This window comes from Bombina bombina, chromosome 9 (genome assembly GCF_027579735.1).
Source record: "Bombina bombina isolate aBomBom1 chromosome 9, aBomBom1.pri, whole genome shotgun sequence".
Classification (NCBI taxonomy): Eukaryota; Metazoa; Chordata; class Amphibia; order Anura; family Bombinatoridae; genus Bombina; species Bombina bombina.
In genome coordinates this window covers 188232601-188257152 of record NC_069507.1, presented here as the reverse complement: position 1 = coordinate 188257152, position 24552 = coordinate 188232601, and the positions used below count along the sequence as shown (strand labels likewise).

The following is a 24552-nucleotide window of genomic DNA, read 5'->3' as shown; positions in this document are numbered from 1 at the left end:
ATTCTACTAGAGCTGTGGCTTCCACTTGGGCCTTTAAGAATGAGGCCTCTGTTGAACAGATTTGCAAGGCTGCAACTTGGTCTTCTCTTCATACTTTTTCCAAATTTTACAAATTTGACACTTTTGCTTCTTCGGAGGCTGTTTTTGGGAGAAAGGTTCTTCAGGCAGTGGTTCCTTCCGTATAAAGAGCCTGCCTGTCCCTCCCATCATCCGTGTACTTTAGCTTTGGTATTGGTATCCCAGAAGTAATGATGACCCGTGGACTGACCACACTTAACAGGAGAAAACATAATTTATGCTTACCTGATAAATTCCTTTCTCCTGTAGTGTGGTCAGTCCACGGCCCGCCCTATTTTTTATGGCAGGTCTAAATTTTTAAATTATACTCCAGTCACCACTGCACCCTTTGGCTTCTCCTTTCTCGTTGGTTCTCGGTCGAATGACTGGGTGTGACGTAGAGGGGAGGAGCTATATAGCAGCTCTGCTGGGTGATCCTCTTGCACTTCCTGTTGGGGAGGAGTTAATATCCCAGAAGTAATGATGACCCGTGGACTGACCACACTACAGGAGAAAGGAATTTATCAGGTAAGCATAAATTATGTTTTTTTATTTATTCATCAGATATTGTTTATTGCAAATGTTTTAGAAGCATGTGAAATTGTCATTTCTTTCTAATGACACGATGAGTCCACGGATCATCATTAATAACTGTTGGGAATATCACTCCTGCCCAGCAGGAGGTGGCAAAGAGCACCACAGCAAAGCTGTTAAATATCACCTCCCTTCTATCCCACCCTAGTCATTCTCTTTGCCTGTGTTAGAGCAAGGAAGTGGTAAAGTTAGGTGTTAGCAAGAGTTTATTTTTTGAGTAGTACAAGATTGTGTTGCTTTGTTCTAGGGTGTAGCCGTAGTCCACATCAGTCTTTTCAGTAGGGCAGTGGTGGCTTTAGAGCAATGGGAACTTGTGGGACATAATTCTCACTGCACCTCCTATATAATTTATACTGCCCTGACTCTGAAAGCCTAAGGGGAATACTCAGTCTTTTTTTTTTCCACAGGTCTTTGTGAGGGAGAGGACCTCTCAAACCTGGTGAGCTGCCTTGCTGTTGGGCAGATTTGTGAGGTAAGTGCTGACTTATTTATTTATTGGTAAGAAGCACGCAGAAAAAGTGGGCACTTTATTCAAAGACAAGAGAAAGTAAAAATGATGGGCTATTTAAGTCAAAGCACTTTATTTTGAAAGGACACTTAAAGTCTCCTATACTGGAGAGGACTCTCAGACAGCAGGTTATGCAGGCACTGGGGCTGAGAATAGTCTGCTTGGCTGGTATTACAGAGTTCCAGTCTACAGCATATGCAAGTATCCTGCCTGTTATTACAAAGATCTGCATTCCTGCCTGTTATTACAGAGTTCCAGTTTACAGCATATGCAAGTATCCTGCCTGTTATTACAAAGATCTGCATTCCTGCCTGTTATTACAGAGTTCCAGTCTACAGCATATGCATTGCGCGCCACTTTCATTCTTACTTCCGAGTTTGGAGGAGACAGAATTCAAGTGGTTGTCTAGAAACACATGGTTTTCTCAAAGCATACGTTTCTAGGACTGGAAAACGGCTCATCTCATCTGCTGCTGGAGTCCGGATCGTTTGGCTACTAACAGGGACTAAACTCCAGTGGTTGCAGGGCAGGTAGGCACCTCAGCAAAGCAGCTGAGGTGTAGAGGTGTTTTCTTTAATTTATTTAGCTTAATACCGTTTTCTGCAGTTTTAAGTAAAGAAGTTGCGGTTTAAAATTTAAAGAGACGGTAACGTTTTGCAATTTTATTTTTTATTTAAAATTTGAGGTTATTATTGCTAAATTTGATCCATTGTGAGTCAGTATGGACCAAGAGGCTTCACAAAATGTCACTTGTTTTTTGGAACCACCAATACCTTTCTGTTCCACATGTATTGAGAGGACTTTAAATTATAGGGATAGACTCTTTTTCTGAGTCAACATTTTCCAAGTCTGATGTTGTTCAGGAGTCTAATGACAATGTTCAATATATGCCGCAGTTTTCTCCTCAAGCGTCCCAAAGTTTATCGCCCACACATGCAGTGTCCTGCAATTCCTCTTTAACTTCTCCTGGGGTTACGTTGCAAGACATTGCTTCTCTCATGTCTTCTGCAGTTTCTGATGCTTTGTCTGCTTTTCCCATGTTGCAGGGAAAGCGTAAGAGGAAAAACAAACATTCAGTTTCTGACGCAGTTGTTGCTATTTGGAATGCCCCCTCTCAGAAGCCTAAGGAGGAGGATACTTTGGTAGCATCTGAAGGTGAAATTTCAGATTCTGACAGTGTAATTCCTCTTGCTGACTGTCATGATCCAGCCTAGAATTGACCATGGGACCTGTCTCTATTTCTGCTGCTGTTCTTCCCCAGCCTGTTGTCTTACCGCTTTGCCACCAGATGGCTTGATCACAGGCTAAGAATATTGGGTTTTTAATAATATAATCAGCAGCCTGCTATAATTGGGAGGTTTGCTTGCATTTCTGGGCCTTGACATTGAGTGTTATACTCTGACAAACCCTCCGGTCCTGTTTCCTGAGTGAATACAGATTTGCTGGATTTCCTGGTGCCTGATTTCTGCTTCATTTTGTGACTACTCATCTGGATATTCCATTGGCACTGTGTTTGTTTCTGGACTGATTTCCTGGCAATTGACCTTGGCTAGGACTCTGTTATTTCCTAAGAACTGCTTCACAGCAGACCTGCATTCCTGTCTGTTATTACAGAGTTCCAGTCTACAGCATATGCACGTATCCTGTCTGTTATTACAAGGAACTGTTATCCTGGCAAGGAAGTGGTAAAGTTAGGTGTTAGCAAGAGTTTATTTTTTGAGTAGTACAAGATTGTGTTGCTTTGTTCTAGGGTGTAGCCGTAGTCCACATCAGTCTCTTCAGTAGGGCAGTGGTGGCTTTAGAGCAATGGGAACTTGTGGGACATAATTCTCACTGCACCTCCTATATAATTTATACTGCCCTGACTCTGAAAGCCTAAGGGGAATACTCAGTCTTTTTTCTTTCCACAGGTCTTTGTGAGGGAGAGGACCTCTCAAACCTGGTGAGCTGCCTTGCTGTTGGGCAGATTTGTGAGGTAAGTGCTGACTTATTTATTTCTTGGGAAGAAGCACTCAGAAAAAGTGGGCACTTTATTCAAAGACAAGAGAAAGTAAAAATGATGGGCTATTTAAGTCAAAGCACTTTATTTTGAAAGGACACTTAAAGTCTCCTATACTAGAGAGGACTCTCAGACAGCAGGTTATGCAGGCACTGGGGCTGAGAATAGTCTGCTTGGCTGGTATTACAGAGTTCCAGTCTACAGCATATGCAAGTATCCTGCCTGTTATTACAAAGATCTGCATTCCTGCCTGTTATTACAGAGTTCCAGTTTACAGCATATGCAAGTATCCTGCCTGTTATTACAAAGATCTGCATTCCTGCCTGTTATTACAGAGTTCCAGTCTACAGCATATGCAAGTATCCTGCCTGTTATTACAAAGACCTGCATTCCTGCCTGATACTACAGAGTTCCAGTCTACAGCCTATAGACTTTACCTTATCTAATTTGCATATCTCTGCATTTCTAATTATCCTATCAATAAAACCATCACCTTTATTTCCTAAAACCTTGTACCTGTTTAATTATGCCAAAAAGGAAAGACTCACGCAGACAAAACACAACTTTAACCCCAGAACCTGACACCTCTGCACAACAGCTCCCAACTCCTGACCCTGCTCCCTTGCAGAGTATGACACTGACACTGAAGTTGTATCTTTCAGGTTTAAGCTAGAACACAGCTACATTGGTTTCAGCTACATTGGATTACTGCAACACCACGATCATAGTTAATCCTAAGAAATCCAGTAAGCTAAACAAATATTTTGATGTACCTTCCTTGGTGGAGGTTTTTCCTGTACCAGATCGAGCTTCTGAGATCATTGCTAAGGAATGGGAGAGACCGGGTATCCTTTTTTCTCCATCTCCTATTTTTTTTTTTTTTTAAAAAAAAAAAGATGTTTCCTATAGCAGACTCTATCATGGAGTCTTGGCAAACAGTACCTAAGGTGAAAGGGGCAGTTTCCACTCTGACCAAGAGGACTACCATCCCGATAGAGGATAGTTGTGCCTTTTAAAGATCCTATGGATAAAAAATTAGAGGGGTTACTCAAGAAGATGTATGTACACCAGGGTTTTCAATGGCAACCTGCAGTGTGTATTGCTACCGTCACTATGGCGGGGGCATATTGGTTTGATGTGTTGTCTGATGCTAGTAATACAGACACTCCCCTTGATGAGATCCAGGATAGAATTAAAGCCCTTAAGTTGGCTAATCCCTTTATTACTGATGCTTCCCTACAGGTTATCAAGCTGGGAGCAAAGATTTCATTTTTTGCTATTTTAGCCCGCAGAGCTTTATGGTTAAAACCTTGGTCTGCGGATGCGTCATCCAAGTCTAAATTTTTAGCGATTCCTTACAAGGGAAAGACCTTGTTTGGACCAGGCTTGACGGAAATCATCTCTGATATTATGGGAGGAAAGGGCCATCTTCTCCCTCAGGATAAGAGAAGCTAACAAAAGGGACGTCAGAGTAATTTTCGTTCCTTTCAATATTTCAAGGGAATTTCTTCCGCTTTCTCTTCCAAACAAGAACAGTCCAAGCCTTCCTGGAGATCAGTCTTGTAGCAAGGGAAAGCAATCCAAGAAGCCTACTGTGTAATCAAAGTCAGCATGAAGGGACTGCCCCCAATCCGGGACTGGATCTTTTGGGGGCAGGCTTTCCTTCTTCATTTAGGCTTGGGTTCGAGATGTTCAAGACCCCTGGGCAGTGGACATAGTGTCCCAGGGATACAAACTAGAGTTCAAGAATTTTCCTCCCAAAGGCAGGTTTCTGCTTTCAAGATTATCTGTAGACCAGACAAAAAGAGAGGCGTTGTTACACTGTGTATGGGACCTCTCCAACCTGGGAGTGATTGTTCCTGTTCCAATGCAGGAACAAGGTCTGGGATTCTATTCCAATCTGTTCGTGGTTCCCAAGAAGGAGGGAACCTTCAGACCAAGAACAAGTTTCTCAGAGTGCCATCCTTCAAGATGGAAACTATTCGTTGCATTTTTTTCTCTGGTCCAAGAGGGTCAATTTATGACCACAGTGGATTTAAAGGACGCATACCTGCATGTTCCCATCCACAGGGACCTTCACAAGTTTCTAAGGTTTGTATTTCCAGACAAAAACTTTCAGTTTGTTTCTCTTCCATTTGGTCTTGCCACAGCTCCCAGAATTTTCTCAAAGGTTCTGGGATCCCTGCTGGTGATGCTCCGATTGCGGGGCATTGCAGTGGCACCTTATCTGGACGATATTCTAGTTCAGGCGCCTTACTTTCAACCAGCAAGATCACACGCGGAAATGTTAGCTTTCCTGCGGTCTCATGGATGGATTCCAACTACAAGGGTAGTTTTCTTAAAGGGACAGTCAACACGAGAATTTTTGTTGTTTAAAAAGAAAGATAATCCCTTTATTACCCATTCACCAGTTTTGCATAACCAACACAGTTATAATAATACACGTTTTACCTCTGTAATTATCTTGTATCTAAGCTTATGCTGACTGCCCCCTTATTTCAGTTCTTTTGACAGACATGCGGTTTAGCCAATCAGTGCTCAGTCCTAGGTCACTTTACGTGCATGAGCTCAATGTTATCTATATGAAACATGTGAACTAATGCCCTCTAGTGGTCAAAATGTATTCAGATTAGAGGCAGTCTTCAAGGTCTAAGAAATTAGCATATGAACCTCCTAGTTTTAGCTTTCAACTAAGAATACCAAGAGAACAAAGCAAAATTTGTGATAAAAGTAAATTGGGAAGTTGTTTAAAATTGCATTTCCTATTTAAAACATGAAAGTTTTTTTTGGACTTGACTGTCCCTTTAAGAACCATAATAGAGTCCTCATGAAGGAATGTTTTTATGACAGAAGTCAGGAAATCAGTTTTTCGATTCTAGCACTTTAGTCCTCTCCTCGGCCAACAGTGGCTCAGTGCGTGGAGGTAATTGGGCTGATGATAGCGGCACTGGACATCATCCCGTTCGCCCGTTTCCACCTCAGACTTCTGCAGTTAATCATGCTTAGGCAGTGGAACGGAGATTATGCGGATCTGTCTCCGCGATTACAGCTGGAGCAGGAGACAAGCTATCTCTACTTTGGTGGTTGTCTCAGGATCATCCCTCCCAGGAAATCTGCTTTTGCAGATCTTCCTGGGTGATTATGACAACAGATGCCAGCCTTCTGGGATGGGGAGCAGTTTGGGGCTCTCTAAAGGTTCAGGGAACATGGACTCGGTCGGAATCTGTTCTACCCATAAACATTCTGGAATTGAGAGCAATCTTAAATGCTCTCCTGGCCTGGCCTCAGTTAGCTTCGGCCCAGTTCATCGGGTTCCAGTCGGGTAATATAGCCTCTGTGGCTTACATCACCCGTCAGGGAGGAAATCTGAGTTCCTTGGCCATGACAGAGGTAGCCAAGATCATTCAGTGGGCGGAGACCCACAATTGCTGTCTGTTGGCGATCCTCATTCCAGGAGTTGACATCTGGAAGGCGGACTTCCTAAGCAAGCAGACCTTTCACCCGGGGGAGTGAGAACTCCATCCAGAAGTGTTTTCCAGCCTGATTCTCAAATGGGGTCAGTCGGAATTGGATCTCATGGCTTCTTGGCAGAATGCCAAGCTTCCATGATACGGGTCGAGGTCAAGGAACCCTCAGGCTGTACTGATAGACGCTCTGACGGTACCTTGGCATTTCAGTCTTGCATACCTATTTCCTTACACCGGCGTGGCCTTGCAGGATTTGGTATGTCATCTCTTCCACATTGGAGACTTCCTTTGAGTAGGGAACTTCTACTTCAAGGACCCTTCTTTCATCCAAATCTAGTTTCTCTGAAGCTGACTGCTTCAACATTAAACGCTTTATTTTATCCAAGTGTGGATTTTCGGAATTGAGACCATGATTCAGGCTTGTAAACCTGTGACTAGGAAGATTTACCATAAGATATGCCGTAAATATCTATACTGGTGTGAATCCAAGGGCTATTTTTTGAGTAGAGTTCGGATTCCTAGAATTCTGTCCTTTCTCCAAGAAGGTTTGGAGAATGGATTATGAGCAAGTTCCCTAAAGGGTCAAATATCTGCCTTGTCTATTTGTTACATAAATGTCTGCGGACTTCCCAGACGTACAATAGTTTTGTCAGGCCCTAGTCAGGATCAGGCCTGTATTCAAATCAGTTACTTCTCTTTGGAGTCTTAATTTAGTTCTAAAAGTTCTTCAAGAGGCTCTGTTTGAGCTGATGTATTCCTTAGATATTAAGTTGTTATCTTGGAAAGTTTTGCTTCTTGTCGCTATTTCATCTGCTCGTAGAGTTTCAGAGCTCTCGGTATTACAGTATGAGTCTCCTTACCTTATTTTTAAATCGGATAGGGTGGTTTTTACGTACTAAATTAGGGTTTGTCCCTAAAGTAGTTTCAGACCGGAACATTAATCCTGAGATTGTTGTTCCTTCCATGTGTCCTAATCCTCCTTCTTACGAGGAACGGCTTCTACACAGTCTGGATGTGGTACGTGCACTAAAATTATATTTACAGGCGACTTAGGATTTTCTTTAGTCTTCTGTTAACGTAAGGGACAGAAAGCTACGACTACTTCTCTTTCTTTGTGGCTGAAGAGTATAATTTGCTTTGCCTATGAAACTGCTGGACAGCAGCCTCCCGAGGGAGTAACGTCTCTTTTTACGAGGGTTAGTTTCTTTTCCTGGACATTCAAAATGAAGCCTTTATGGAACAGTTTTGCAAGGCTGCAACTTGGTCCTCTCTTCGTTCTTTTTCAAACTTCTGTGAATTTGACTTTTTGCCTCGGCTGAGGTCGTTTTTGAGGAAAAAGGTTCTTCAAGCAGTGGTGCCTTCCGTTTAGGTTTCCTGTCTTGTCCCTCCCTTATCATCTGTGTACTCTTGGGTATTTATTGATTCTCAACAGTAATTAATAATGATCCGTGGACTCATCGTGTCATTAGAAAGAAAAGAAAATTTATGCTTACCTGATGAATTTTATTTCTTTCTTGACACAGTGAGTCCACAGCCCTCCCTGTTATTTAGACAGGTTGTTAGTATTTTATAAACTTCAGACACCTCTGCACCTTGTTGCTTCCTTTCTCTCCTTTACTTCGGTAAAATGACTGGAGTGAGATAGAAGGGAGGTGATATTTAACAGCTTTGCTGTAGTGCTCTTTGCCGCCTCCTGCTGGGCAGGAGTGATATTCACAACAGTAATTAATGATGATCCGTGGACTCATTGTGTCAATAAAGAAATACATTTATCAGGTAAGCATAAATTTTGTTTTTTCCATAAAAAAATGCCTTGTTTTGCATACCCAGTACACACACTCAAAAAACCTCTTCAATGTTTTTGATTTTACTTCCTTTGCTGTGATTAATTAGGGAGATATATAAATGAGTTCCTGTATATATTAACCAATTATTGTGCAGCATGTAGGATTGTCAGTGTTCCGCAGTCCATTCTCTCTCTGGTTGGAATAGAAACAATACAGTTTTCAGAGTTAAAGGGACAGTCAACTGAAAAATCTTTGTTTAAATAGAAAGATAATCCCTTTCCCCAGTTTTGTATAACTAAAACAGCCAGGTAAGGTGGGGGGATTCCACGAGTGGGGTTCTGCAAACCGACGGGTCCTCTTGCGATACGCCCTGTATACATTCACTGCTAAGGGCTCATGTGGATACTGCACATTGTGTTTCAGCTTTGGAACTATTGCATTTCATTGAGGGCTACTGTGCCTGCATGTACTTTTCTATCCAGTTGTTTGCCTATTAACCCATGCATATTGAACTGCTTTCCGCTTCAACTGAAGTAACACTATCATGGAACATACAGGCTTTTGAATCACCTTTGCCTGTATTATATTTACTAACTCTGGTTCACATCTACAGTTGTACTTTTACTAGCCGGCTAGGTGACGCTCATTCTGTTGTGAGGGGCCCACATGTCGTTGTGTTTGTCTGTGTTTTTTCATGTGTCCATTTGCATATTTGTGTGTACTTTTCTTTACACATATGTTGGATTTTATGTAAATTTCAATGTAATTTTCTATGATCTTATAAACCTTTTCCTTTTTGCATATTAACCCTTTTGTCTCTAACTTAATAATAATAATAATAATAATATTATATAGAGAGAGTGTGCTTTTCTCCTGGCCTTTTGGGTACACCTTATATTGGTTATATAATACAGTGTCCATTTAAACACTAATATTTTTTTTCTTTAGGTACTTTTTTTAGATTATGGACATAAATAGTTTTGCAAACCATCCCTTCCATGAGACAATCTCTAAAACTATTAGAGACATTAAATAATTTGTATTTTTCTATTTGTAAACTATGTATATATTTAATATAACTCTTCTTCTGCATCTTAATGGAACATTAAACACTGTAAAATGCTATATAGAATGAAGCATTCAAATAAAAGATTAGTCTGAGAATCACATGTAGATGGATTTTTTAAATATTGACAAAATAAATGTAAAGTTTTAGTGTCTATAAAACAATGGCAACTGCCATGTTGTAACTTAGGTTATCTTCTCTGCTGTGGCCAATTGGAGACAGTTATAAAAAGCCAATGACTGTGTGGCATAGAGCAGTGTTCTGCACTTCCACTTCTAACAGGAACTGAAAAGCTCACAATTGTCAGAATGAACTTACAGGAAAAGAGGACAAAATAAATAAAGTATATTGCAATGTGTGTGTATATATATATATATATATATATATATATATATATATATATACACACACACACACACTTTATCATTTTATATTATCATCTCCAAGTGTTTAATGTCCCTTTCAAAGGCTATAATAGTTGAAAAATTAAATGTTCTAATCCGTAAGAGCATATGATCTTATGACTATCGACCCTGTTGTACTGTGTGTTTAACCTCACGAAGGGGTTAAATTCACAGAAGTGCCGCCCGGGACCTGCAGTGCACTGCCGGTCCCGAGCCCCGAGCGAAACCCACCGCTGATATAGTCAGCAGTGCTAGTTGCACATCTGATTGGATCAGTGGTCAGTTCAACTGTTTTTCATTTATTATGGCCTCTAAATTTCTCTGCAGTGGCCATTTAGGAACATATAAAAATGAGCTCCTGCACTCGTCATGCTATAATTAAGCGATATGTTTCAGGGTAAGAGTTCTGAATGCAGTTTTGAGAGTTCAATTACAGCAAAAACAGGCAAAATATATAATCAATGTCTGTTACATGGTTTTATTTTTATTTGACAAAAGCGGCTATGTAGTAATAAGATTGTTTCTTTGTTTTCCAGGGATAATAATAAACCAATCAATGTACTGACTGGGATTGATTACTGGCTGGACAATTTGATTTGTAATGTTCCTGAGCTTGTGATGTGTTTTCATGTGAATGGAATTGTACAGGTAAGTCCGGAGCAATAAACATTATTTTAATAGATATAGTAATATCAATATGAACCTTGCATCTTTCCAGTTTTCGTCTATAATGAAATTTGCTTCATTCTTTTGGTATCCTTTGTTGAACCTAGGTAGGCTCATATCGGCTCTGGCATGCTGTTATATAACTAAACATTCGCACTCCTTAGCCTACCTGGGTTTAGTATTCAATAAAGGATAAAAAAGAGAACTAAGCTAATTTTGGGATTTAAAAAAAAAAAAAATTTGGAACGCTTTATATGAAAAATTAAAGTTTAATTTTGACTTTACTGCCCCTTGAAATTCTTTTGTTCTGCTATTGTGAGTAGATTATATTGTTCTGCTGTTGTGAGTAGATTATGATAGTTAGTATCTCACAAGGAGGAGGATACAAGGCTAAGAAGGAATAGTACCACTTAGCCCTAAATAAAAGAATGTGGAGTTAAAGAGTTAGTAAAGTCAAAATTAAACTTTCATGATTCAGATCGAGCACAAGTCTAAAATACCTTATCTGAATCATGAAAGTTTGTTATTTTAAACAACTTTCCAATTTACTTTTATCACCAATTTTGCTTTGTTTTCTTGGTATTCTTAGTTGAAAGCTAAACCCAGGTATGCTCATATGCTAATTTCTTGGACCTTGAAGGCCGCTTTTTATCTGAAGTCATTTTGACAGGTTTTTTTACCACTAGAAGGCATAAGTTAATGTGTGCCATATTGATAACATTGTGCTCATGCCTGTGGAGTTACCTAGTAGTCAGCACTAATTGGCTTAAATGCAAGTCTGTCAAAAGAGCTGAAATAGGGGGCAGTCTGCAGAGGCTTAGATACAAGGTAATCACAGAGGTAAAAAGTGTATTAATATAACTGTGTTGGTTATGCAAAACTAGGGAATGGGTAGTTAAAGGGACAGTATACACTCATTTTTCTATAACTGCATGTAATAGACACTACTATAAAGAATAAGATGCACAGATACTGATATAAAAATCCAGTATAAAATGGTTTAAAAACTTACTTAGAAGCTTTCAGTTTAGCTCTGTTGAAAAGGCAGCTGGAAAGCCCACTGCAAGTGGGAAATAAGACACTCCCCCCCCCCTCCCCCTTCTTTTGCATATGAAAAGACCCTTTACACAAACAGGAGCAAGCTGGAGAAGGTAGCTGACGGTATTCAAATAAAACTTTGGGGCTTGGTTAGGAGTCTGAAAATCAGAGCAATGTTATTTAAAAATATGCAAAATTATACATTTTTAAAAAAAAACAAACTTTGTTGGCTTTATAAATAGATCATCTACAAAACATTTATGCAAAAAAAAAATGTGTATAATGGCCCTTTAAGGAATTATCTATCTTTTAAAACAAAAGGTCTGGTGTAGACTGCACCTTTAAACAACTTTCCAATTCACTTCCAGTATTTAAATGTGCACAATCTTTTTATATGCACACTTTCTGAGGCTCCAGCACCTACTGAGCATGGCTGTCATATGATTCATTGGGGCAGAAAATGTAACTAACTTTGAAATTTGTCAGAAAAAAACTACTACTCCATTTGAATTTCAAGCTAAGTGCTTTTGCATTGCCTCTTTATTATGCATTTATTGAATATGCTATTCTTCTGTGTTTAGTGGTCCTTGAAGTATTTGGAAGCCTGGATTCTAGTAGTCTGCACACGTGTTTACAATTCTCTTCCAAATTCGGCCACTAATTTATTAGATGTGGAATGAGTTGTCCTGATTATAAGAACTCGTCATTACCTATAATGTTAATGTTGTGTTACTGATTACGTTATTTCTTATATTTGCAGAAATATGAAATGATTAAGACTGAGGAGATCCCAAATCTTGAAAACTCCAATTTTTCTACTAAAGTGATTAAAGATATTGCACAAAACATTTTGTCTTTTTTGAAATCTAATTGCACTAAAGAAGGTCACACATACTGGCTATTTAAAGGTAATCATAGCTTGCTACTATGAACTATGATACAAATTTTTGTATTTTCAATGTTTTTTCATAACCGTACAAGGTTTAAACATATTTTATTGGAATTTTTACTTTTAAATTTCGTCCTCATTTGTTTTTATTTTTCAGCTAGTGGCAGTGATATTGTGAAACTCTATGACCTCACAACACTTTGTGAAGAAACTGAAGACAAATGCCAAAACCCATTCACCATGCCAGTAGCCATTCTTCTGTACAAGTAAGTGTTCTCAAAAAAATAAGGTCAGTTTTTAACTTTGTGTCTTAAATAAAATATATATATATGTATGTGTGTGTATATATGTATATGTGTATGTGTGTATATATATATTTTTTTTTCCGCAATCTAATTAAGCAACTTTGAATTAAAGCAGACTATATGATTTGGCTGTTATATAATATGCAAGTGCTGCACACATAGTTGGTGGTATCATCTGTAGAGTGATGTAAAAGAGTAAAAATAAAAATGTATTTACAGAACTAAGTCATATGTAAAAAGAAGATTAAAAACAGTAGAATTGCATAATTAACAAGTGCATAAAAAAAGACAAAATGATTTCACTTACTCTGAATCTCAAATAAGCAGTAGATTTTTGGTGACTAATTTATCCCCCCCCCCCCATTTGCTGGCCCCCTGTCAGCCAATCACAATCATGGTAATAAATTGGGAAGTCTGTTAAAACTGCATGTTCTATCTGAATAATGAAAGTTTAATTTTGACTTTAAAGTGAAGGTTAAGTTTTGCGGTTTTGTTGCCTGTAATATATTAGTTAAGTCCTAAATACCATGATCGCTACATTTTTTTTTTAACATTAGTATATAGATTATTGTTTTATAAACATGTTATATTTACTCTCCCGGCCGTTTGTAGCTCCTCCCTCCATTGTTTTCCGGATTATTCATTACATTACGTACAGAGCAGTCCCCACCCGCTCTGTACGTCATTCAAAAGCGCGTTCACATTTTCAGGAACAATTGCGCATTCCCACCACTCGCCGTAAGTGGGAATTGCGCCTGCGTGACCGAAAAATTTGTTTGAGCTAAAGCGCAGGCGTGATACAGTTGCAACTTTGTCAATACCCAAGACATAGCCGGAGGAATTGAAGAAAGCGCATGCGCAAAACTAGAACGTGCGTTGAGACTAACAGATAGGAAGTGAATACAACGCATGCGCATTTGAGAGAGTTTTGCGGTGACGTAATTTGACAGCCGCCGAACGGCCAGTGTCTCAATTGGCTTTGAAAAAAACGTGACCTTGATAATAAAAAACAAACAAAAAAAACGGGATGTTTTAACAGTCTGATGAATAGGATAAAGAACAGGTAATAAATACATTAATGTAGCGATACTAAAATTTTGATGAATTAAACTCACATTTATTTGGATAGTATTTACAGGGAAAGAAGTGTAATACCTAAAACTTAACCTTCACTTTAGTGTCCCTTTAAAATGTCAAAGGTAATTATTTAGAGGATACATCCTTGTCTGCAGTAATGACGCACCTGCTCTGTATGTTTTTTAATAATAAACCCAGTTGGCTTAGTTTATATTGGTACGTTTCATCTTTAAAATACACTATAATAAAGTTTGAGATTTGCTTTTAAACACAATGCTAGAACCTATTGCAATATTTATTTTATACTTTATTTGAGCTATATAGCTACAATAATATTAATTCTGTATAGTGTCTGCTTGTTTTATTATAAAAATTACTTTTTAAAGCTATTAATGCTTTAAGGTGCATTACTGTATCCTTAAAGTTTATTCTTGTAGTAAATATAAAACCTATCCCTGCATCTTAATTCTAATACTCTCTCACTCAGACCATCATTACCACAGTATGTTGCGTTTGCCTATATTTTATTTATTGCAGTCTTTCCCCAGTTGTTTCATTATTATCTCTTTGGAATTGGCCTCTGTGAAATAACATTTTAAATATTCATCAAGATACGTAACATATACCATCTCTACAGCCCATCTGAGGACTTCGGGAAAAGAGAATAAATTGAACCAATGCAAATGGACACCATTTGCAGTGTAATTTAAATCAACATAAAGTAAAAATTCAGCTTTCATGATTCAGATAAACATGCAATTTAAAAGAAATAAAATAAGAATAATCCATTTGACTTCCATTGTCAAACAAAAGTACAAGTCCAAATGTGGGGGATAACCACCATGTAAGAGCACAAATGATCAAACTTATTATTTACACCCTTAAGAAGAAACCCAAACCAGAGGACTACTACGCAACACAAGCTATGCTCAAAATTCAGAGGTTCCCTCCACATTGGATAAAAAGGAATTAAACCCCTGACAGTGAATTAGTGGGAGTAAAAAAAATGTTAAGACCATTATCAGTTTAGCAAGTAGGAAGCAGGAGATGAGGTTGCCCCTGATAAACAGGAACTCAGGGTGCACAATCATTTTATATGCAAACTTTAAAGGAACCAGCTCCTACTGAGCATGTGCAAAAGTTCACAGTATATATGTATTTTGTGTTTGGCTGATGACTGTCACATGATACAGGGGGCAGGGAAAATGGAGGTAACTTACAAATTTATCTGAAAAAAATCTACTCATTTGGAATTCAGACTGTGTTATTACATTTGTTTTTTTATAATGCATTTGTTAATTATGTAATTCTACTGTATTTAAAGGTCGTTTTTAAATATAGGACAGAAGTTAAGCAGCATTTCCCTGTATTTTTTTTTCCAGGGTAGCCTGTAACATGATGATGAAGAAAACCCAAAACAAGAAACATTATGGAACCATCCGAACTCTCTTGCTTAATTGTCTAAAACTAGTTGATAAAGGACGACATCCACAAGTAAGAAAGTCAGCTTGCTAATATGGTTAAATACTGGCTGTGTTATTAATAGACATGTGCATTCAGATTCAGACAAATGTAAAAACACAACAGATTTCTCTTGTAAGGTGTATCCAGTCCACGGATCATCCATTACTTGTTGTATATTCTCCTTCCCAACAGGAAGTTGCAAGAGGATCACCCACAGCAGAGCTGCTATATAGCTCCTCCCCTAACTGCCATATCCAGTCATTCTCTTGCAACTCTCAACAAGCATGGAGGTAGTAAGAGGAAAGTGGTGAAATGTAGCTGTTATCTTGCGTCAATCAAAAGTTTGTTATTTTTAAATGGTACCGGAGTTGTACTATTTTGTCACAGGCAGAAAATTAGAAGAATCTGCCTGTGATTTCTATGATCTTAGCAGGTTGTAACTAAGATCCATTGCTGTTCTCACACATGACTGAAGAAAGAGGTAACTTCAGCGAGGGAATGGCGTGCAGGTTATCCTGCTATGAGGTATGTGCAGTTAAAATTATTTTCTAGAAGATGTGAATGCTAGAAAAATGCTGCTGATACCAAATTTATGTAAGGTAAGTCTGAACAGTGATTTAATAGCGACTGGTATCATGCTTACTTTCTGAGGTAATACTCTTTTATATTTACAATATAAAACGTTTGCTGGCATGTTTAAACATTTTTATATATACTTTGGTGATAAAACTTTATTGGGGCCTAGTTTTTTCCACATGGCTGGCTTAAATTTGCCTAGAAACAGTTTCCTGAGGCTTTCCACTGTGTTATTATGAGTGGGAGGGGCCTAATTTAGCGCTTTTTTGCGCAGTAAAAATTACAGACTGAGACATCCAGCTTCCTCCAGTAGTCCCATGAATGCTATAGGACATCTCTAAAGGGCTCAGAGGCTTTCCAAAATCGTTTGTTGGGGAAGGCAGGCCCACAGCAAGGCTGTGGCAGTTGGTGTGACTGTTAAAAAAAAGTCTATCGTTTTTTTTGATCCGTTTTTTGAACTAAGGGGTTAAACATTCATTTGCAAGTGGGTGCAATGCTCTGTTAGCTTATTATACACACTGTAAAAATTTCGTTTGATTTACTGCCTTTTTTCACAGTTTTTCAAATTCTGACAAAATTTGTTTCTCTTAAAGGCACAGTACCGTTTTTATTTTTTGCTTGTTAACTTGATTTAAAGTGTTTTCCATGCTTGCTGGTCTCATTGCTAGTCTGTACAAACATGTCTGACATAGAGAAACTCCTTGTTCATTATGTTTAAAAGCCATGGTGGAACCCCCTTTTAGAATGTGTACAAAATGTACTGATTTCACTTTAAGCAATAAAGATCATATTATGTCTTTAAAAAATGTATCACCAGAGGAATCTCACGAGGGGGAAGTTATGCCGACTAAGTCTCCCCACGTGTCAGATCCTTTGACTCCCGCTCAAGGGACTCACGCTCAAATGGCGCCAAGTACATCTAGGGCGCCCATAGCGTTTACTTTACAAGACATGGCGGCAGTCATGGATAATACACTGTCAGCGGTATTAGCCAGACTACCTGAATTTAGAGGAAAGCGAGATAGCTCTGGAGTTAGACGAAATACAGAGCATACTGATGCTTTAAGAGCTATGTCTGATACTGCCTCACAATATGCAGAAGCTGAAGGAGAGCTTCTTTCTGTGAGTAATGTTTCTGACTCAGGGAAGATGATGCAACCTGATTCTGATATTTCTACATTTAAATTTAAGCTTGAACACCTCCGCGTGTTACTCAGGGAGGTTTTAGCTGCTCTGAATGACTGTGATACAATTCCAGTGCCAGAGAAATTGTGTAGACTGGATAAATACTATGCAGTGCCGGTGTGCACTGATGTTTTTCCAATACCTAAAAGGTTTACAGAAATTATTACTAAGGAATGGGATAGACCAGGTGTGCCGTTCTCTCCCCCTCCTATTTTTAGAAAAATGTTTCCTATAGACGCCACCACACGGGACTTATGGCAGACAGTTCCTAAGGTGGAGGGAGCAGTTTCTACTTTAGCAAAGTTTACTACTATCCCTGTCGAGGACAGTTGTGCTTTCTTAGATCCAATGGATAAAAAGTTAGGTTACCTTAAGAAAATGTTTATTCAACAAAGTTTTATCCTACAGCCCCTTGCATGCATTGCTCCTGTCACTGATGCTGCGGCGTTCTGGTTTGAGTCTCTGGAAGAGGCTTTACAGGTAGCAACTCCATTGGATGACATACTTGACAAGCTTAGAGCACTTAAGCTAGCCAATTCTTTTGTTTCTGATGCCATTGTTCATTTGAATAAACTAACGGCTAAGAATTCTGGTTTTGCTATCCAGGCGCGCAGAGCGCTATGGCTTAAATCATGGTCAGCTGACGTTACTTCAAAGTCTAAGCTGCTTAACATTCCCTTCAAGGGGCAGACCCTATTCGGGCCTGGTTTGAAGGAGATTATTGCTGATATCACTGGAAGAAAAGGTCATGCCCTTCCTCAGGATAGGTCCAAATCAAGGGCCAAACAGTCTAATTTTCGTGCCTTTCGAAACGTCAAGGCAAGTGTGGCATCAACTTCCTCTAATGCAAAACAAGAGGAAACTTTTGCTCAGTCCAAGACGGTCTGGAGACCTAACCAGACCTGGAACAAAGGTAAGCAGGCCAAAAAGCCTGCTGCTGCCTCTAAGACAGCATGAAGGAACGGCCCCCTCTCCGGTAACGGATCTAGTAGGGGGCAGACTTCGCTCTTCGCCCAGGTGTGGGCAAGAGATGTCCAGGATCCCTGGGCGTTGGAAATTATATCCAAGGGATATCTTCTGAACTTCAAGGTTTCCCCCCCAAAAGGGAGATTTCACTCTGCAAACCAGATAAAGAGAGAGGCATTCTTACACTGTGTACAAGACTTCCTAGTATGGGAGTGATCCATCCAGTTCCAAAGGAGGAACAGGGACAGGGATTTTACTCAAATCTGTTTGTGGTTCCCAATAAAGAGGGAACCTTCAGACCAATTTTGGATCTAAATCTCTTAAACAAATTCCTTAGAGTTCCATCATTCAAGATGGAGACTATTCTTACCATCCTACCTATGATCCAGGAGGGTCAATACATGACTACATTGGATTTAAAGGATGCTTATCTTCACATTCCGATACACAAAGATCATCATCGGTTTCTCAGGTTTGCCTTCCTAGACAGGCATTACCAGTTTGTAGCTCTTCCCTTTGGGTTAGCTACAGCCCCAAGAATTTTTACAAAGGTTCTGGGGTCGCTTCTGGCGGTTCTAAGGTTGCGGGGCATAGCAGTGGCCCCTTATTCAGACGACATCCTGATTCAGGCGTCAAAACTTCCTAATTGCCAAGTCTCATACGGACATAGTGTTGGCATTTCTGAGGTCGCATGGGTGGAAGGTGAACAAGGAAAAGAGTTCTCTATCCCCCTTCACAAGAGTTTCCTTCCTAGGGACTCTGATAGATTCTGTAGAAATGAAAATTTACCTGACGGAGTCCAGGTTATCAAAACTTCTAAATTACTGCCGTGTTCTTTATTCCATTCCTCGCCCTTCGGTGGCTCAGTGCATGGAAGAAATCGGCTTAATGGTAGCGGCAATGGACATAGTGCCGTTTGCACGCCTACATCTCAGACCGCTGCAACTCTGCATTCTCAGTCAGTGGAATGGGGATTACACAGATTTGTCCCCTCTTCTAAATCTGGATCAAGAGACCAGGGATTCTCTTCTCTGGTGGCTATCTCGGGTCCATCTGTCCAAAGGTATGACCTTTCGCAGGCCAGATTGGACAATTGTAAAGACAGATGCCAGCTTTCTAGGTTGGGGTGCAGTCTGGAACTCCCTGAAGGCTCAGGGATCGTGGACTCGGGAGGAGTTGCTCCTTCCAATAAGTATTCTGGAAATGAGAGCGATATTCAATGCTCTTCAGGCTTGGCCTCAGTTAGCAACTCTGAGGTTCATCAGATTTCAGTCGGACAACATCACAACAGTGACTTCAACCATCAAGGGGGAACAATGAGTTCCCTAGCGATGTTAGAAGTCTCAAAGATAATTCGCTGGGCAGAGATTCACTCCATATCCCAGGTGTAGAGAACTGGGAGACGGATTTTCTAAGTCGACAGACTTTTCATCCGGGGGAGTGGGAGCTCCATCCGGAGGTGTTTGCTTATATGTTTCCACCGTTTCCTCTGCTCCCTCGACTGATTGCCAAGATCAAGCAGGAGAGAGCATCAGTGATCTTGATAGCGCCTGCGTGGCCACGCAGGACCTGGTATGCAGATCTAGTGGACATGTCATCCTTTCCACCTTAGACTCTGCCGTTAAGACTAGACCTTCTACTACAAGGTCCTTTCAATCATCCAAATCTAATTTCTCTATGACTGACGGCCTGGAGATTGAATGTTTGATGTTATCAAAGCATGGCTTCTCCGAGTCAGTCATTGATACCTTAATACAGGCACGAAAGCCTGTCACCAGGAAAATTTACCATAAGATATTGCGTAAATATCTTAATTGGTGTGAATCCAAGGGTTACTCATAGAGTAAGGTCAGGATTCCCAGGATATTATCCTTTTTCCAAGAAGGTTTGTAAAAAAGGATTGTCAGCTAGTTCCTTTAAAGGACAGATTTCTGCCCTGTCTATTCTTTTGCACAAGCGTCTGGCAGATGTTCCAGTTGTTCAGGCATTTTGCCAGGCTTTAGTTAGAATCAAGCCTGTGTTTAAACCTGTTGCTCCGCCATGGAGCTTAAATCTGGTTCTTAAGGTTCTTCAAGGAGTTCCGTTTGAACCTCTTCATTCCATAGATATCAAACTTTTATCTTGGAAAGTTCTTTTTTTGGTAGCTATTTCCTCGGCTCGTAGGGTTTCCGAGTTATCTGCCTTTCAATGTGATTTTCCTTATCTGATCTTCCATGCAGATAAGTTAGTTCTGCGTACCAAACCTGGGTTTTTACCTAAGGTGTTATCTAATAAGAATATCAATCAAAGATTGTTGTTCCGTCTTTGTGTCCTAATCCTCCAAAGAAGGAACGTCTATTACACAATCTGGATGTGGTTCGTGCTTTAAAGTTTTACTTACAAGCTACTAAAGATTTTCGTCAAACATCTGCTTTGTTTGTTGTCTACTCTGAACAGAGGAGAGGTCAAAAGGCTTCGGCAACCTCTTTTTCTTTTTGGCTAAGAAGCATAATCCGCTTAGCCTATGAGACTGCTGGCAAGCAGCCTCCTGAAATGATTACAGCTCATTCTACTAGAGCTGTGGCTTCCACATGGGCCTTTAAAAATGAGGCTTCTGTTGAACAGATTTGCAAGGCGCCGACTTGGTCTTCGCTTCATACTTTTTAAAAATTCTACAAATTTGATACTTTTGCTTCTTTGGAGGCTATTTTTGGGAGAAAGGTTTTACAGGCAGTGGTACCTTCCGTTTAAGTACCTGCCTTGCCCCTCCCTTCATCCGTGTACTTTAGCTTTGGTATTGGTATCCCACAAGTAATGGATGATCCGTGGACTGGATACACCTTACAAGAGAAAACATAATTTATGCTTACCTGATAAATTTATTTCTCTTGTGGTGTATCCAGTCCACGGCCCGCCCTGTCATTTTAAGGCAGGTATTTTTTAATTTTAAACTACAGTCACCACTGCACCCTATGGTTTCTCCTTTCTCTGCTTGTTTTCGGTCGAATGACTGGATATGGCAGTTAGGGGAGGAGCTATATAGCAGCTCTGCTGTGGGTGATCCTCTTGCAACTTCCTGTTGGGAAGGAGAATATCCCACAAGTAATGGATGATCCGTGGACTGAATACACCACAAAAGAAATAAATTTATCAGGTAAGCATAAATTATGTTTTTCCATATTCAATAAATTTGTCTGAGAGAGAGTAAAAAAAACCCCAGAAACGTAACAAAAACCATTTAGTTGCCTTGTTCATGGGGTTAAAGCAGTTACTCCGATTTATTTTTACTCAATTCAATAGTGATCCATCAATGTCTTTGTCAGCCAGTAAGTATGTAAGCTTCACTTTTGTACTTGACAATACATTCTATTTATGTGCTGCTGCTGGCTTGCAGCACTAGCAACTACAAACTAACTTTATTTAAATTTCACCTGCTCTCCAGCTGCTACTCTGTTAACAGAAATGTGTTTGTCCTATTTCTAATGGTTAATATCTTCAGAAGAGCAAACAAAAATTCCAATGGATCACATGAACACATAACAGCCAAAAGTAAAGAATTTTGTTTGTTTTTTTGCATTAAAACATGTAAAGGTCATTATTGGTAAAATTTAGTGCAGTTTTAAGAAAAATACATGCTCTTGTAACGAGAAATATGATTAGAACTGCTAAAATAATAAAAATGTACACAATGTTCTCTATATGTCCACATGAACTAGCAGTCTCCTGTTGTGAAAAGCGAATAAAAAAGTATGTGATAAGAGGCTGTCTGTAGTGGCGTAGAAACAGGCAGAAATTTAGAGGTTTAAATGTTATAAAGTATATTAATATAACAATGTTGGTTGTGTAAAGCTGAGGAATGGGTAGTAAAGGCGTTATCTATCTTTTTAAACAATAACAATTCTAGTATAGACTGTCCCTTTCATTTTTATTTTTATTTTGTACATTTACCATGCTATTTTTACAAGCTTGTCATTAAAATGTATACATTTTACATATGCTTTGCTAAGCTTTATTTTTAACTCTTGTTGAATTGTCCCTATCTGCAAATTAGGGTTTAGAAATGATGGAAATATCTAAATATGCAAACTTCTTTATAATAAAATGATTATAACAAGATGATATTTTTAAATAGTAGTTACACATTGAACTATTTTTTGCTCTCACAGCTGGTGTGCAAAGCTTTTGTTAGATTGTCTGTCTGACTCCCAATTAGAAAGGAAAAAATTAACTCAAACATGGAAATTATCACAATGCTTACTAGACGTGCATTGGTTAATTCTTTTGCTAAACGGATGTTGCGGGTCGGGGCATTTGGATCTTTTTGCAGCTGGATTTATTTTTGGGAAAGTGCAACAAATCCGGTTTTTGTGTGTTGCACTTTCACTAAAAAAAAATCAAGCACAAAAAATAGCTTAATACCACTTCTCTGCCATATTCTGTATTTATTTAGCAAAATAATTGCCAAATGCACATCTAATTATTACTAAATTTGAAACTCTTAAAGAAAATATATAAAAAAAAAACCCACTACATAGCATAACAAACAATTGTTAAAATATCATTCAGATCTCAATAGCTAAATAAATGGTAAAATAACTTTGCTAGAATTATCTTGTGATTAATGCCGTTATCCTATATTATAAAAGGCCAGGTATGTTTGCTCCGATGCAGTTATGCGCAGTAGAGACTGCAGCGCAAGACAAACATACCTGGCCGTGAGGATCAGACAGCAGAGAGGAAGGGTGGGAGCGGGCGTGATGGGAGGTGTGGTCGGATGGTGTGGCGGAGGCGGTGGACTGCTGAAAATGGCCCGTGTAAACACGCTTTAGGACTAGTTAAAAATAAAGCAGTCCGGGTGATATAGGCAGATTCAATATTTAACACTTTAGGCAGCCATACTGGCTTGGAATGCTATACAAAACGTAACAGAGAATAAAAAGAGCTTGTACTCTTACTGCAAATCTTCTCCATCTCTACTTGCTAGTGAGCACTATTGTAAGAAATAGAGCCAGAGAGCAGTGCATATACTTGTGTATGCATAATATATGATTTTACTTTTTGTCCAGTTAAATATTTCCTTTTTTTTTATCAAGGCAAACAAAGGGCATCTTTAGTTACAGAGAAAAAAACAAAATTAAAAAAAAAATGCATAAAATAAACCTGTGAGACCCACACACTCCAATTTTTCTGCTTTTTCATTTTAAAAATATTTACCATTGAGTTATGGTAAACATACCGCCATTCCTGCGCCCACATCTTATACTGTATTTAGGAGATCGATGATTAATTCAGCTTCCTCCAATCATTGCATGCCCCATCTAGCATCCAGCTCGTGGGGCACACAACGATTGGAGGAAGCCTGGATTAGTCATCAATCGCTTAACCTTTTTTTACTTTTTAATGTACTATTGAGAGTTGTTCTGGTGTACAAAGTTATACATTGTGAATTCTTTCTAGATTATTGTACATTATAATGTCTGTAATGTGAATACTTTCTAGTTTAGTGTACATTTTATGTGTGAATTCAGTACCAGTTTATGAAATACTAGGCCATAAGCATGCCCAGAGGGCAGTCTATGTTTAAAAAATACAAACCCCCAAGCTTAAAGGGCCACTAAACCCAAAATCTTTCTTTCATGATTCAGATAGAACATACAAATTTAAACAACATTACAATTTACTTCTATTATTTATTTTGCTTCATTTTTTAGATATCCTTATTTGAAGAAAAAGCAATGCACATGGGTGAGCCAATCACATGAGACTTCTATGTGCAGCATCCAATCAGCAGCTACTGAGCATATCTAGATATGCTTTTCAGCAAAGACTATCAAGAGAATAAAACAAATTAGATAATAGAAGTAAATTAGAAAGATGTTTAAAAATGCATTGTCTTTCTAAATCATGGAAGAAAAAATGTGGGTATCATGGCCCTTTAAGTTACAAAAAATAAAAAAAAGTAAAATTACAGAAAAAAATAAACAAAGCTGTCAAAAATAAAAAATGTAATCCTAAACTAATACCCCTATAAAAATAAAAAATCCCCCCCCAAAAAAATGAAACCACCCCCTAATCTAATACTAAACTGCCAATAGCCCTTAAAAGGGCCTTTTGTAGGGCATTGCCCTAAGTTAAACAGCTCTTTTACTTCTAAAAAATACTAAGTCCCCCCTAACAGTAAAACCCCCACCCACCAAACCCCCCAAAATAAAAACCTAACACTTAAAAAACTAAACTACCCATTTGTATGGGCATTGCCCTTAAAAGGGCATTCAGCTCTTTTTCAAGACCCCAAAAAACCCTAATCTAAAAAAAACACAAAAAAAAACTTAAGCCCCATGACGATAGAATGCCCCTTTAGGGGCAATGGGTAGTTTAGTTTTTTTTTTAGTGTTAGATTTTTTTTTATTTTAGGGGGTTAGATGGGTTTTACTATTAGGGGGGACTTACTATTTTTTACAGGTAAAATAGCTGTTTAACTTAGGGCAATGCCCTACAAAAGGCCCTATTGGTAGTTTAGATTAG

At 38.9% G+C, this 24552-nt stretch overlaps 1 protein-coding gene across 1 annotated transcript in view; it reads left to right on the top strand.

Moving 5' to 3' along the window:
* Positions 1 to 24552, top strand: part of EDRF1 (erythroid differentiation regulatory factor 1) — a 287034-nt gene that overhangs the window by 47845 nt on the left and 214637 nt on the right. The window contains exons 8-11 of the mRNA XM_053692524.1: positions 10419 to 10530; positions 12347 to 12494; positions 12633 to 12741; positions 15240 to 15351. Of these exons, the coding sequence (XP_053548499.1) occupies positions 10419 to 10530; positions 12347 to 12494; positions 12633 to 12741; positions 15240 to 15351 (481 nt within the window). The remainder of the gene's footprint in view (positions 1 to 10418; positions 10531 to 12346; positions 12495 to 12632; positions 12742 to 15239; positions 15352 to 24552) is intronic.